We start from the raw sequence: 14041 nt of genomic DNA, 5'->3' as shown, positions 1-14041 counted from the left end.
GTTTGCCTAGTTTACGGTGGCTCGGACTGGGCTGTCATTGCTCAAGAGCTCACACTACGACATTCTGGGCAGTACAGCGATGACCTTGTGTCTTTAGTGCTCCATGTGACTGGAACCAGGTGGGGCTGGGGTGCCTGTTTGGGACACTTTCACTACCCGTGGGGGACGTAGAGTGCTTAATTCTGCCAATTTTGCTTCAAAAGGCTTGGGCCATCCACTAAAAACTGCTTTTCAGGACTTTATATTGGGAACAGTGTAACTGCCTGCACTGCGAGATCAGTAGGGCTACCTCACAGCCAGAGGCTGGGCCTTTAATAAATGAAGGCTGCCGTTGACTAACTGGGCCCACGCTACAACCCTGATGATGAAAGCGGTGTCCCCTGCACTGTTGTCAGCTGAAGACCATTTACCTCTGTAACTGATGCATAACATTGATGTCAGCCACCATCAGAGCTGGTGTCTGTTCACTAGTTTCTAGTGAGGTATAGCTGTTGAGCTTTCAGTTAGACGTTTGAATATTGAGAACCACTGAAGGCTCTTTTGTTTGGATTTCTGGAGTCCCATTTATTGTTTGGAACCTCTTCGCTTTTAATGCTGAGGCTAGATGAATGTCCTTTATAAGTACCCCAATCATTTATGCTCAGGCCGACAGGTATTGTACACTAATGACTGCATCTGACTGCATTCTGTACTCCTTGTAAACGTTGCAGTCTCTGTTGCAGTATTTCAAATGAGCTTTGACTGCCACCTGTTACCTCTGATACTCCGTCTAAAGTATTGCAGTTTGCACCCCCGGATCCCAGGCAGTCTCTGCCTAAGGATTACAGTCTACAGGGTTTTAGTGGGGGCTCTAAAAATGGCGTGGGCCATGTCAGAAGGCTGGGGCTTAAATATGTAAACTAAATGTATGTGATTTCGATATACTGTACTACCGAATCATTATGTTCATTCCTCTCTGAGCTTTGTGTTATTGCACCCAGATATATAAAACAACTGACATACACCTAAAACTAGCAAGGAATAGTGACCGTGTCAGTGGTCGGTAGCTGTTTATTATAAATGAGTAACAACAACAATTTAGTTGCAGCTAATTAATATGGAAAATATTTCCGTTCTGAAATAGTGAGACTGAATGAAACTTTACTGAGGCCTGAGAAAGGAATACTCCTCTATAGTGTGTCTCAGTGGCTCCTTTTAGGTTCATTCTGTGTTAGGCATGCTTGCCCTTTTTCTCTCACCGTCTCCATGTGAACATAAATCACAGAGCTCGTCTTTCCTCTCCAGCACCCTCTTTTTCACTGTCTCCTGGATGCACTTCTTTGTATTTCCTTCACTTCACCACCCTCCAAACACACAGCACACCTCCTCACTTGTAAGCGCTGCATTTTCTTTTACTTTCACGTTGTCAGTACTTTGACAACTGTTTACCTTCAGTACACACGTGCACATAATCACTATTGCAACTGGAATAACTGACCATTGCTCTTTGCGCTCAGCAGAGAGGCCAGAGACTGTATGACCATGTATTCTGTACACTTTTTTGACGCACTGACAGGCGCTATGAGAAACTCAGTCGGCCTTCGGTCTCACCTCGAGAGCTCTCAATGGTTGCGCCTTATAAACACAAGGATGTTTACTCAGTACAAAGTATGCACTGTATACCAGTAATATGCTACAAGAAGAAAATACTGAAGCACAGTATCCTGAAAATAGGTTAGCTAATCTTGTATTTCCTAAGAGAATTACTAGATCGCTGACATGTATTCATTTAATTTTTTTACAATCATTGCTCAGAAATTTATCAGTGCTTTTGACAGTAAGGTTAAGACATAAACACAAGTACCCGTTTCAATGCCTTCTTTTAATTACTTCCGGGTGGGAGACCCGGACGGACCCTGGCCACTTAAAACTCTGCAGTTAGTACCGTGTGCTGTGGACTGCAGCCTGTACCCCTGTTACTCGTGTTAAGTGGCACTATTTTTAAGCCTGTATTTGCGCCTCGGATCTCAAACTGTACCCCTGTTGATTCTTGTTATGCAATGTGGTTTGTGTCCCTTTCCCATGTGGTAAGGACTTAAGACTCCCTCACCCGGTGGCATGGTAATTTAATGGCATGGTACTTTTATGTTCAGCCTTTTCCATTCATGAGGTGTAGGTCATTCATAAGGAACGGATTCTGTTCAGCCTTGAATGTACCACGAATTGTGCCTATAATTTAGAAAGCATGGGGCCTAAGATAATTGCCCAGTTCTCACAGACTCTGATATACCCATGTACAAGAGTGTCTAGAAGCAAAAGTGTTACAGGATCAGACAAATGGCAGAAACACACTATTCAGGTGCACCTAACCTGCGGGCCTCACCTTTCAGTGCCTCTATGGACCAGTGTGGCTCTGTGCTGCTCTGCTGTTTCTTCTGACTGAAGACAACTGATCATCCAAACCAAGACTTCGGTTTCATCTTTCAGAGGACACAGTAACATGAGAAAACCTATATTTGCTCACAGCTTCGGAACATATTGCTTTCTGAAATTGCATAATGGCCGTCTTGTGTGACACTATGCAGTATTTGAGGTTAGTGCCAGGATCGACCTTCGCACGAGATGGATTCCTCTTACGTTCCAAAAGAGGGCTCTTCTGTTAGTTTTTTTGATTGCTCATGCCGTGGTTGTAACAGTTGGGACATATATTTGTGCCTATCAGCTGGTCTCCAGTTCGGAATTTTATTATTACTATATTCGTCAGTAAGTATGTGTGTGTTGCTTATATTGGATTTTACTTTTGAAAAAAAAATATTGATTTAAAAAAAAGAAGGGTTTTAATTGTGGAGTTCTCTTCGTGAAACCCATTGTATATAGAGTGAATTCGGAGAAATAACTTTTTTTTTTTTATATACCTTTATACTTTTCAAAGAAAGCCTAGCGTTTTGATATCACGTCCTAAAGTGTAAATGCACACATTAATGTTTTTTCATCTGAGGCCTGAGTGTCCATCCTTGCAGAACTCTGTCAGGCTTCCTTATTGTCAAGACATTTATTTTAAGGCTGATCTTTTACCTCACAGGCAAGCTGGCTCGTTTAAACATGGGCTGCATGTCTTCCAGATAGGTGTATTAGTGAATGAACACAAGGGTTCACTAGCCTGTCATTTTGGGTGGTTCAGCCAGATGGTTAAGCGAAGTGGTCTTAGTACGGAGCTCCGTATTCTGTTGTTTGAGGTGTAGCTTTGTTCCTTCACCTCTCAATAAATAGTACACAACAAAAGCAAGTACAGCTTAGCCTAAAACAAAACTACAGGTTCGATGGCATCTGTCGCTGTAGATACACATGTTGTGCATAGCCCGCCATCTGGTGTTGGGTCGGAGTGTTACAAGTTGTTTTTCTTCGAAGAAGTCTTTCGAGTCACGGGACCGAGGGACTCCTCCTCTTTGTCTCCATTGCGCATGGGCGTCGACTCCATCTTCGATTGTTTTCTTTCCGCCATCGGGTTCGGACGTGTTCCTTTCGCTCCGGGTTTCGGAACGGAAAGTTAGCTAAATATCGGAAAATTTACGTCGGTATTGTTGCGTTCGGGATCGGCTTAGTTAGGATCGACACCGATTCGAAGAGTGAAGAGCTCCGGTACCCTTCGGGGTGGTTTTCGATCCCCCTTCGGGGCCTGGTCGGCCCGACCGCGTGTAAACCAACGCTGATGGAACGGACCACGTTCCGTTTCTGTCCTAAATGCCACAGCAAATACCCGTATACAGACCAACATTTGGTCTGTAACCTGTGCCTGTCACCTGAGCACAGTGAAGAGACTTGCGAGGCCTGTCGTGCATTCCGGTCCCGAAAAACACTCCGTGACCGTCGAGCCAGAAGACTGCAGATGGCGTCCACGCCGACAGCTCACCGAGGGTTCGAGGAACAAGAGGAAGAAGAACCCTTCTCGTTCCATGATTCGGACTCCGAGGAATTCGACGACCAAAAAACTGTGAGTAAGACGTCGAAGCCAGCACACAAGAAAAATGACAAGGCCCAGGGGACGCCACTGCCATCAGGCCATGGCTCGACCCATAAATTCGGTGACCGACCGTCGGCACCGAAAAAGGCCGAAATGGTGCAGAGATCGTCAGACTCCGGTCGCGACACCGGCGCGCAGCCTTCTCGGGACCGAGAAAGTGCTGCTGAAAAACATCGATGACGAGATAGCGGAGCCGAAACTGCTCGACGCAGAGACAGCGGCACCGAGGAAGATCGACGCCGAGAGGGTTCGACTCCGAAAAAGAAGGTGGTCACCTCGGAGCCGAAAAAGAGTACAGCCAGGGTTTCGGTGCCGAAACAACCCGCAACCGACCCAACTACCGGTTCCTATTCAGAGGAGCAATCACTGTCCTCTCAGATGCGAAAGCATAGATTTGAGGAAGAGTTGCAATCCACCGAAGTGGACCACACTCAGAAACGTATTTTTATACAGGAAGGAACAGGGAAAATAAGCACCCTTCCCCCTATTAGGAGAAAAAGGAGACTTGAGTTTCAATCAGACCAAGCACAACAAACAAAAATGGTGAAAAAGGTAACTCCGCCACCCTCTCAAAAGGTAACTCCGCCACCCTCTCCTCCACCTGTAACTAACGTTTCACCGGCACAAACTCCATCACATTCCCCGGCTCACACCACCATGAGCCAAGGTGATCAGGACCAAGACGCTTGGGACTTATACGACGCCCCAGTGTCAGACAACAGTCCAGAGGCGTATCCTACAAAGCCCTCACCACCGGAAGATAGCACAGCATACTCACAAGTGGTGGCTAGAGCAGCAGAGTTCCACAACGTGTCCCTACACTCGGAACCAGTCGAGGATGACTTCTTATTCAACACCCTCTTCCACCCATAGCTCCTACCAAAGCCTGCCTATGCTCCCAGGGATGCTTCGGCACGCAAAGGAAATCTTCAAGGAGCCGGTCAAGAATAGAGCTATAACACCGAGAGTGGACAAGAAATATAAAGCACCTCCCACAGACCCTGTTTTCATCACCTCACAGCTGCCACCAGATTCCGTCGTAGTAGGAGCAGCTCGCAAGAGAGCCAACTCCCACACATCTGGGGATGCACCGCCCCCAGATAAAGAGAGCCGCAAGTTCGATGCAGCCGGAAAGAGAGTCGCAGTACAAGCTGCAAACCAGTGGCGCATCGCTAACTCTCAAGCACTACTTGCGCGCTATGACAGAGCCCATTGGGACGAGATGCAACACCTCATAGAGCATCTACCCAAAGAGCTACAAAAAAGGGCGAAACAGGTGGTTGAGGAAGGACAGAACATATCTAATAATCAGATACGCTCCTCTATGGATGCAGCGGACACAGCTGCAAGAACAATTAACACATCTGTGACTATAAGAAGGCACGCATGGCTACGAACGTCTGGTTTTAAACCAGAGATACAGCAGGCAGTGCTCAATATGCCATTCAATGAGAAACAACTTTTCGGACCAGAAGTGGACACGGCGATTGAGAAACTCAAAAAGGACACTGACACTGCTAAAGCCATGGGCGCACTCTACTCCCCGCAGAGCAGAGGCACTTACAACACCTTCCGCAAAACAACCTTTAGAGGGGGGTTTCGGGGTCAAGCCACACAAGCCAGCACCTCACAGGCAACACCGTCCAGCTACCAGGGACAGTACCAAAGGGGAGGCTTTCGGGGCCAATACAGAGGACAATTCCCTAGGAATAGGGGAAAATTTCAAAGCCCCAAAACCCCTACAACCAAACAGTGACTCACATGTCACTCATCCCCTCCACACAACACCAGTGGGGGGAAGAATAGGTCAGTATTACCAAGCATGGGAGGAAATAACTACAGACACTTGGGTCTTAGCAATTATCCAACATGGTTATTGCATAGAATTTCTACAAATCCCTCCAAACATACCACCAAAAGCACAGACTTTATCAAAACAAATTCAGACCTTCTGGAGATAGAAGTTCAAGCATTATTGCAAAAGAACGCAATAGAACTAGTACCAAACACACAAATAAACACAGGAGTTTATTCACTGTACTTCCTAATACCAAAAAAGGACGAAACACTGAGACCAATCCTAGACCTCAGAACACTAAATACCTACATCAAATCAGAACACTTTCACATGGTCACGCTACAAGAAGTGTTACCATTGCTAAAGCAACAGGACTACATGACAACCTTAGCTCTCAAAGACGCGTATTTCCACATACCAATACATCCGTCGCCCAGGAAATACCTAAGGTTCGTATTCAAAGGAATACATTACCAATTCAAGGTATTGCCCTTCGGTTTAACAACTGCACCAAGAGTCTTCACAAAGTGCCTAGCAGTAGTGGCTGCACACATCAGAAGGCAGCAAATACACGTATTCCCGTATCTAGACGACTGGCTCATCAAGACCGACTCACTGACAAGGTGCTCGCACCACACAGATCATGTCATGCAAACCCTCTACAAACTCTGTTTCACCATCAACTATGCAAAATCACACATTCAGCCGTCCAAGGTACAACAATACCTAGGAGCCACAATAGATACAACAAAGGGAATAGCCACTCCAAGTCCACAAAGGGTTAAAAATTTCCAAAAGATTATACAACGCATGTATCCAACACAAAAAATACGGGCAAAGATGATATTACAACTACTAGGCATGATGTCCTCATGCATAGCCATTGTCCCACACGCAAGGTTGCATATGCGGCCCTTACAACAGTGCCTAGCATCACAATGGTCTCAAGCACAGGGTCAGCTTCTAGATCTGGTGTTGATAGACCGCCTAACATACCTCTCGCTTCTATGGTGGAACAACATAAATTTAAACAAAGGGCGGCCTTTCCAAGACCCAGTGCCACAATACGTGATAAGAACAGATGCTTCCATGACAGGGTGGGGAGCACACCTCAATCACCACAGCATACAAGGACAATGGGACGTACATCAAAGAAAGCTGCATATAAATCACCTCGAACTACTAGCAGTTTTCCAAGCATTAAAAGCATTTCAACCAATCATAACTCACAAATACATTCTTGTCAAAACAGACAACATGACAACAATGTATTATCTAAACAAACAGGGGGGGACACACTCGACACAGCTGTGCCTGCTGGCACAAAAAATATGGCAATGGGCAATTCACAACCACATTCGCCTAATAGCACAGTTTATTCCAGGGATCCAGAATCAACTTGCAGACAATCTCTCTCGAGATCACCAACAGGTCCACGAGTGGGAAATTCACCCCCAAATTCTAAACACTTACTTCAAACGTTGGGGAACACCTCAAATAGACTTATTTGCAACGAAGGAGAACGCAAAATGCCAACACTTCGCATCCAGATACCCACACAGGCAGTCTCAAGGCAATGCCCTATGGATGAACTGGTCAGGGATATTTGCGTACGCTTTTCCCCCTCTCCCTCTCCTTCCAGATCTAGTAAAAAAAATTGAGTCAAAGCAAACTCATACTGATAGCACCAACGTGGGCAAGGCAACCATGGTACACAACACTGCTAGACCTATCAGTAGTACCCCACGTCAAGTTGCCCAACAGGCCAGATCTGTTAACGCAACACAAACAACAGCTCAGGCATCCAAACCCAGCATCGCTGAATCTAGCAATCTGGCTCCTGAAATCCTAGAATTCGGACACTTAAACCTCACACAAGAATGTATGGAAGTCATAAAGCAAGCCAGAAGACCATCCACTAGACACTGCTATGCAAGCAAATGGAAAAGATTTGTTTGCTATTGCCATCATAATCAAATTCAACCATTACACGCATCTCCAAAAGATGTAGTGGGTTACTTACTACACTTACAAAAATCGAACCTGGCCTTCTCTTCCATTAAAATACACCTCGCAGCAATATCTGCATACCTGCAGATTACCCATTCAACTTCACTATTTAGGATACCTGTCATTAAAGCGTTTATGGAAGGCCTCAAAAGAATTATACCACCAAGGACACCACCTGTTCCTTCATGGAACCTCAACATCGTCTTAACAAGACTCATGGGTCCACCCTTTGAACCTATGCACTCTTGCGGAATCCAATTCCTAACATGGAAAGTCGCATTTCTCATCGCCATCACATCTCTGAGAAGAGTAAGTGAAATTCAGGCGTTTACAATCCAAGAACCTTTTATCCAACTACACAAAAATAAAGTAGTCCTAAGGACCAATCCTAAATTTTTGCCAAAGGTAATTTCACCGTTCCACCTAAATCAAACGGTAGAACTACCAGTGTTCTTCCCACAGCCAGATTCCATAGCTGAAAGGGCACTACATACATTAGACGTCAAAAGAGCACTAATGTACTACATCAACAGAACTAAAAACATCAGAAAAACTAAACAACTGTTTATTGCATTTCAAAAACCTCACGCAGGAAACCCAATATCGAAACAAGGTATAGCCAGGTGGATAGTTAAGTGCATCCAAATCTGCTACCTTAAAGCAAAAAGACAACTGCCCATTACACCAAGGGCACACTCAACCAGAAAGAAAGGCGCTACCATGGCATTCCTAGGGAATATTCCAATGCACGAAATATGTAAGGCAGCCACATGGTCTACGCCTCACACATTTACCAAGCACTACTGTGTAGACGTGCTATCAGCACAACACGCCACAGTAGGTCAAGCCGTACTAAGAACCTTATTTCAGACTACTTCCACTCCTACAGGCTGAGCCACCGCTTTTGGGGAGATAACTGCTTACTAGTCTATGCACAACATGTGTATCTACAGCGACAGATGCCATCGAACTGAAAATGTCACTTACCCAGTGTACATCTGTTCGTGGCATCAGTCGCTGAAGATTCACATGTGCCCACCCACCTCCCCGGGAGCCTGTAGCCGTTTGGAAGTTACCTTCAACTTTGTACATTTGTAAATATATTAAATCTTAGTTAGGTACATACTTATTCACTCCATTGCATGGGCACTATTACTAACAAACAACTCCTACCTCACCCTCTGCGGGGAAAACAATCGAAGATGGAGTCGACGCCCATGCGCAATGGAGACAAAGAGGAGGAGTCCCTCGGTCCCGTGACTAGAAAGACTTCTTCGAAGAAAAACAACTTGTAACACTCCGACCCAACACCAGATGGCGGGCTATGCACAACATGTGAATCTTCAGCGACTGATGCCACGAACAGATGTACACTGGGTAAGTGACATTTTCATTAGGGAGTTTGGTTAGTACAATGTACTTTCAGACTATCCCTCAAATAAATCCTGATCACTAAGGCTGCTGAGACGGTTTCTAATGGCAGTATAAATGTTAACTTTCTGCTAATAATGGGCTGACTATATTTTGTGCCACGAATCCTTCGACCTCCTGGCTCACGCTTTACCTTTACAAATGGGTTTCCTATCATGCCCCAGTGATCATGAACCATTTTTTCTGCCTTTCTCTTTGTTGCTCTGTTGTCCTTTTTTTGCTTTCTGTATCTGTGTAACTTTAAGAGTCTTCATTTTGCGCTGAAATGCCATTGGGAAAACCTGCCACTTTTTTAATTGGAAACTTCCACTATTGAACTGAAGGTGATAATTTCTTACCATATGCTGAGAAGTAAATAACCAGCATGATACACGGTGTTGTAACAATACAACTGGGATTAGCACTGCTGGAGAGAGCTGAGACAGGATTGAAGCTCAAGGATGCTTAGTTTAGTATTTCTTTTTAGAACATAACCTGGAAAAAAGAAACACAAGGGTAGTAAGGGTGAAAGGTGCTGCACCTCTAGGCAGTAAAACAGTATTTTTTTTTAAACAAGTATATAAGTTAAAGCAACGTCTGGTGCAACCTGGCCGAGTGCCTTACTACCCAGAAGGCACCAAAACGGGTACCGGAGTACCCAAGGACAAAAAACCTGAAAGAGCGGAGTAGAGAACACGCTTCTCTACTCCGCTCTTTCAGATTTTGACTCCAGGCTTATCAGGGTCTTCTATACCTGTCATACCATACGTGTTCAATACCTTACTCACCTGCTGCTGCGTGGGCAGCCATACTACTTACAGGTCTACTAATCTAAAAAGATCATTTTCACTTTCTATAGCCCACTTAGCGTATCATAGGGCACCCTTGCTACCTACCTTCATTACCTACCATTCTGTCCGGACGGCCCAGCCTTGATGAAGTCACCTGTGTGACGAAACACGTGTTGGCTGTATCTTGATGATGGCACAATGATCTCTAGCACCTACAAATAAAGACACCATCTACAAACAAGACTTAAGACTTTTTTCAACCTCATACTTCCTCCAACCTACAACACACCATCAGGGATATTTATCCTTGCCACACTGTTGGACAATACATTCTGTGTGCTGTGGCCATCTTGTCCCACTTAGTATTTTTTATTTTTTATTTAAACTATCCAAATCAAGATTGCCTCCCCACAGAAAACATTACACCCTTTTGGAATTCCTCCATGAATACTATATTTTCTCTTAGCCATCTTTTCCATTAATACAAGGAAGTTTTCGTGTGTTATGTTGCTGTTGCAGTTGTGGTCCCAGGGGCACCTGCAGATGCCTTGTTAATGAGACTTGTACTGAATTCAGAAATCAGGCTGCACTTGCATGTCTGCCTGTCCAGTGTGCTGTGCACAGCATTTGGCCATATTCTACAAATTGGGCGATTTTGTATTTTACAGCGTGATGTTAACAGTTTTCTTTTTTGCTGATGCTTGTGTCAATAGTTTAGTAACCCGATGCTCTTTATCAATAAGGTATGAAAATGTTGTAAAACAGTGTTCCTTTTGCGCAGACCTTTTGCACTCACTGTACACACCTAAGAGTTACGAAAGGTTAAGTTGTCTGTACACTTATACCTCTCTGAGTATATTACACGCTAGAGTTAGGAATACCTTGGTTTGCATTCTGTGCTAGGAAACGTTTGGCAACAGGATATCCCCCGAATTCCCGCATTCCTCAACTCAACTCAGTTCCTCAGCACTCTGCGGCAGAGCTACCCTAGTCTCAAAACTAACCAACTTTCAGGCACACTTGGAGCTACACTTTTTTTTTTAACACTAACCTTTTTAAGTTGGTAACCTGATTTGCCTAAAGAGACCTTACTGAATATCTGGGTGGAATATGCAGCCATTGTTTGGTCATCCTTTCTTAACATAAGCCATGGTTTGTTAATGATTAAACATATGGCATACATCTTTGTGAGGAAGTGGACTCCAAAACAAAGGTCTCAAGCTCAGTATCTGCTCCAGGAGCTTACATTCGACTCTGGCCTCCTTGAGACCTACCTGAGAATGTGTTTATATTTATCAGACTACTGAACATCTATTATTTATTATGGTATCTTAGCGCCTCTGCGCTTTGTGGCTCCTTCTATTTCAATACATATTGTTAGGTTTCTATGTCTGTTATAAAGTCTAAACGTGGGACCGATTGAACAATTGAACACTACCACATTTGCTGCAGAGAAATTGTTTAAAATCACAGTAAATTAAATGTATATAAAATTACCAGATTAAAAGAGCACAGCTTTGCTTGAGCAGGGTATGTTTCTTTATTGCATGTGTTTTGCGTGCACTGCCTAGGTTGCCCATGCTTTTTTCTTCTTTGCTCCTCTTTTGTATGCTCACTTCTTTCACTCTTCCCCATTTCCACCTATTCTCTTTTTAGTATTCCTCCTTTCTGAAACTTTTATACATCTTGCAATGCGAATTTCATCTGATGTGTTTATCTTCTCCCACACAGTTACAGACGAGGACACAGTCAAGAGGTATTTTGCCAAGTTTGAGGAGAAGTTTTTCCAGACCTGCGAAAAGGAACTTGCCAAAATCAATACCTTTTATTCAGGTAAGGGAAGTTAGCACAAGTGCAGGTAAAGTTACTCTGAACCATACCTTCCTTACAGGGGAAATGCGGGTTGTAGGTGACTGATGTTTCAGATTTTTATCCGTCTACACTAAGGACCAATTATTTGCGGTAAAAAGAGTGATTGACATAAGAATGGTTTTGGAACCAGTTGTCTGCTGAAAGTGAATTTTGAGGTTTTGGCAGTGTCATGCTCCAATGCAAGTCCTCTCGTAGTGGGAAAGGAGAGCCGGGCTTGCCACAGTCCTTGCACGCACGCTGGAATGACCAGCAGTGGATGGAAGCCATGGAGGGCAAATCCGCACAAAATGCCGTAGAACTTACACGGCAGAAGATGGTGTGCCATATTTTCTGTCCCTGTTAATTCCTGTTCAATTACGTAGTCTGAGATTTATCTGTTTTTTTTAAACATTTCAGTAAGTAGAACCACCATTTACCACATTTTACACACGGATTGCCTCATTTAGATAGATTGAATTAGATCAACAAGGTTCTTTCGGAAACTAATAGTTCATTTCTGCAGACAAGCTCATTGAGGAAAGGTGTTCAGACACTCATCTGTGGTCAGAAACCTATTACTTCTTCCCTTGTTTCAAACTCTCTGGAGGGTAACTTAACATATGATGTGAGAAACATTACCTGACACCTCCAATCTTTACTACGCCTCGGTTACACTGCCTGCCTATCCTAGAAATACTTAGTCATTTCACATATCGCCCATTCATCTCTAAAGATGGGTACATTCTGGTTTCGATCACGTCCTTCCTCAGAGTTAACACTGTTGAGTACAGTTTGGATCTTGATTGTCCTGGGAGCCAGGTTTACAAACTCAAAGCCTTGTGTTCCCTGTTGGTGAAATCTTTGGCATAACCGGACACTGCAGACATAGTTTTGTGTGCAGCTTTTTACAATCTGCCCCTTTCCAGTGCTCCACTGAAGTACAAGTCACTATTTATTTTCAGTAATGCACTGTATTGTGAACTGACTATTGTCTGGCGTGAATAAAACCCCAAAACTGAGTCACTGAGCGACAAGCTGTGCTTATCCTATTGAAATATGCATTTAACAGCCTTACTGTAGAACACCGATAAGGCCAATACATATAAAATCATGCACACATCAGGACACATTGCTCTTGATAGGGATTTAAGAGTAGTAAGTGTAAAAACTGAGATATGGTCCCACTTTCTGAGGCTAGAAATCAGCTGGACAGGTATACGCGGTTCCTGGTGAACTGGAAGATAAACACGCAAAGCATTGCCACGGTCTAATTTGTAACAAATCAAAGCTTTATTCCATGCAGAGTGTAACTCACTTTGCACTAAAGGTAAGGCTTGGCTTAGCTATTAAAGCGTGTTAAAAGGTCCCTCAGCCACAGAGCTGTTCTGCAGGTGTAAAACTTCAAGCGGGGTCCCATACCTCACTAAGATTATTTGCCACTTTGGTGTATCTCACCATCTCCAGTAGCTCTTGGCACACCCACAGCAAGAACACCATCAGATAAGAGGAAACAGCACCTCATCTATTCACACAGCATCTAGAACAACATAAATGTATACATCAGGACCGCCTCACCCCTGCTTCAATTTGAAAAGTGCTAAAGATGTACCTCTTTAGAGAACACTACAGTGCAGTAGTGATCATCTTCTGCTCCCTGATATCAGTTCCCTCTTCAATTACTTGTTTACTGCATCTCTGCATTTGATTCTGTGAAGTACTGCCTTTCAGCTAGGTTTGTGCTATATGAATATTGCTTTTTAGGTTGCAGCCTACACGACAGCACAGCACAGCTGTCTGGTTTGCTAAAGACATTTTGGAGACCTTCAGAAAGTTGACCTAGGAATGCATTCTGCCTGTTGCTTGCCATTGGTTTTGTGGTTTGTAACTCACATTTCCTAGCTTTCTACTTGCTTGCTTTATTTGCGTCAGGCTGTCCAGTTTCAGTTCGTCCCTCATTTTGCCTAAAACTCCTAAACAAACTTGTATCTTGTTTCATTTCCTGTGCATTCAAAGATATCAGTCAAATTATAAGGCTGTGTCTTCTGAGGGAGATTGGTGTTTATTTTGTTTTCACTGATTTCAAACTAAAAGTGAGCTTTTATAGGAAAGAGGAACGCAGACTAATCTCCCCATGAAGCTCACTGGTGCCCCTCCTGTGCTCCAGTTACGAGGCTGTAACAT

At 44.0% G+C, this 14041-nt stretch overlaps 1 protein-coding gene across 1 annotated transcript in view; it reads left to right on the top strand.

The window, feature by feature from the left end:
- Nucleotides 1-14041, top strand: part of XPR1 (xenotropic and polytropic retrovirus receptor 1) — a 369652-nt gene that overhangs the window by 168235 nt on the left and 187376 nt on the right. Inside the window, exon 3 of the mRNA XM_069232077.1 lies at nucleotides 11741-11842. Within this exon, the coding sequence (XP_069088178.1) occupies nucleotides 11741-11842 (102 nt within the window). The remainder of the gene's footprint in view (nucleotides 1-11740; nucleotides 11843-14041) is intronic.

The sequence above is a fragment of the Pleurodeles waltl genome, chromosome 4_2 (assembly GCF_031143425.1).
Source record: "Pleurodeles waltl isolate 20211129_DDA chromosome 4_2, aPleWal1.hap1.20221129, whole genome shotgun sequence".
Lineage (NCBI taxonomy): Eukaryota > Metazoa > Chordata > Amphibia > Caudata > Salamandridae > Pleurodeles > Pleurodeles waltl.
This window is presented reverse-complemented; position numbering and strand designations above follow the sequence as displayed.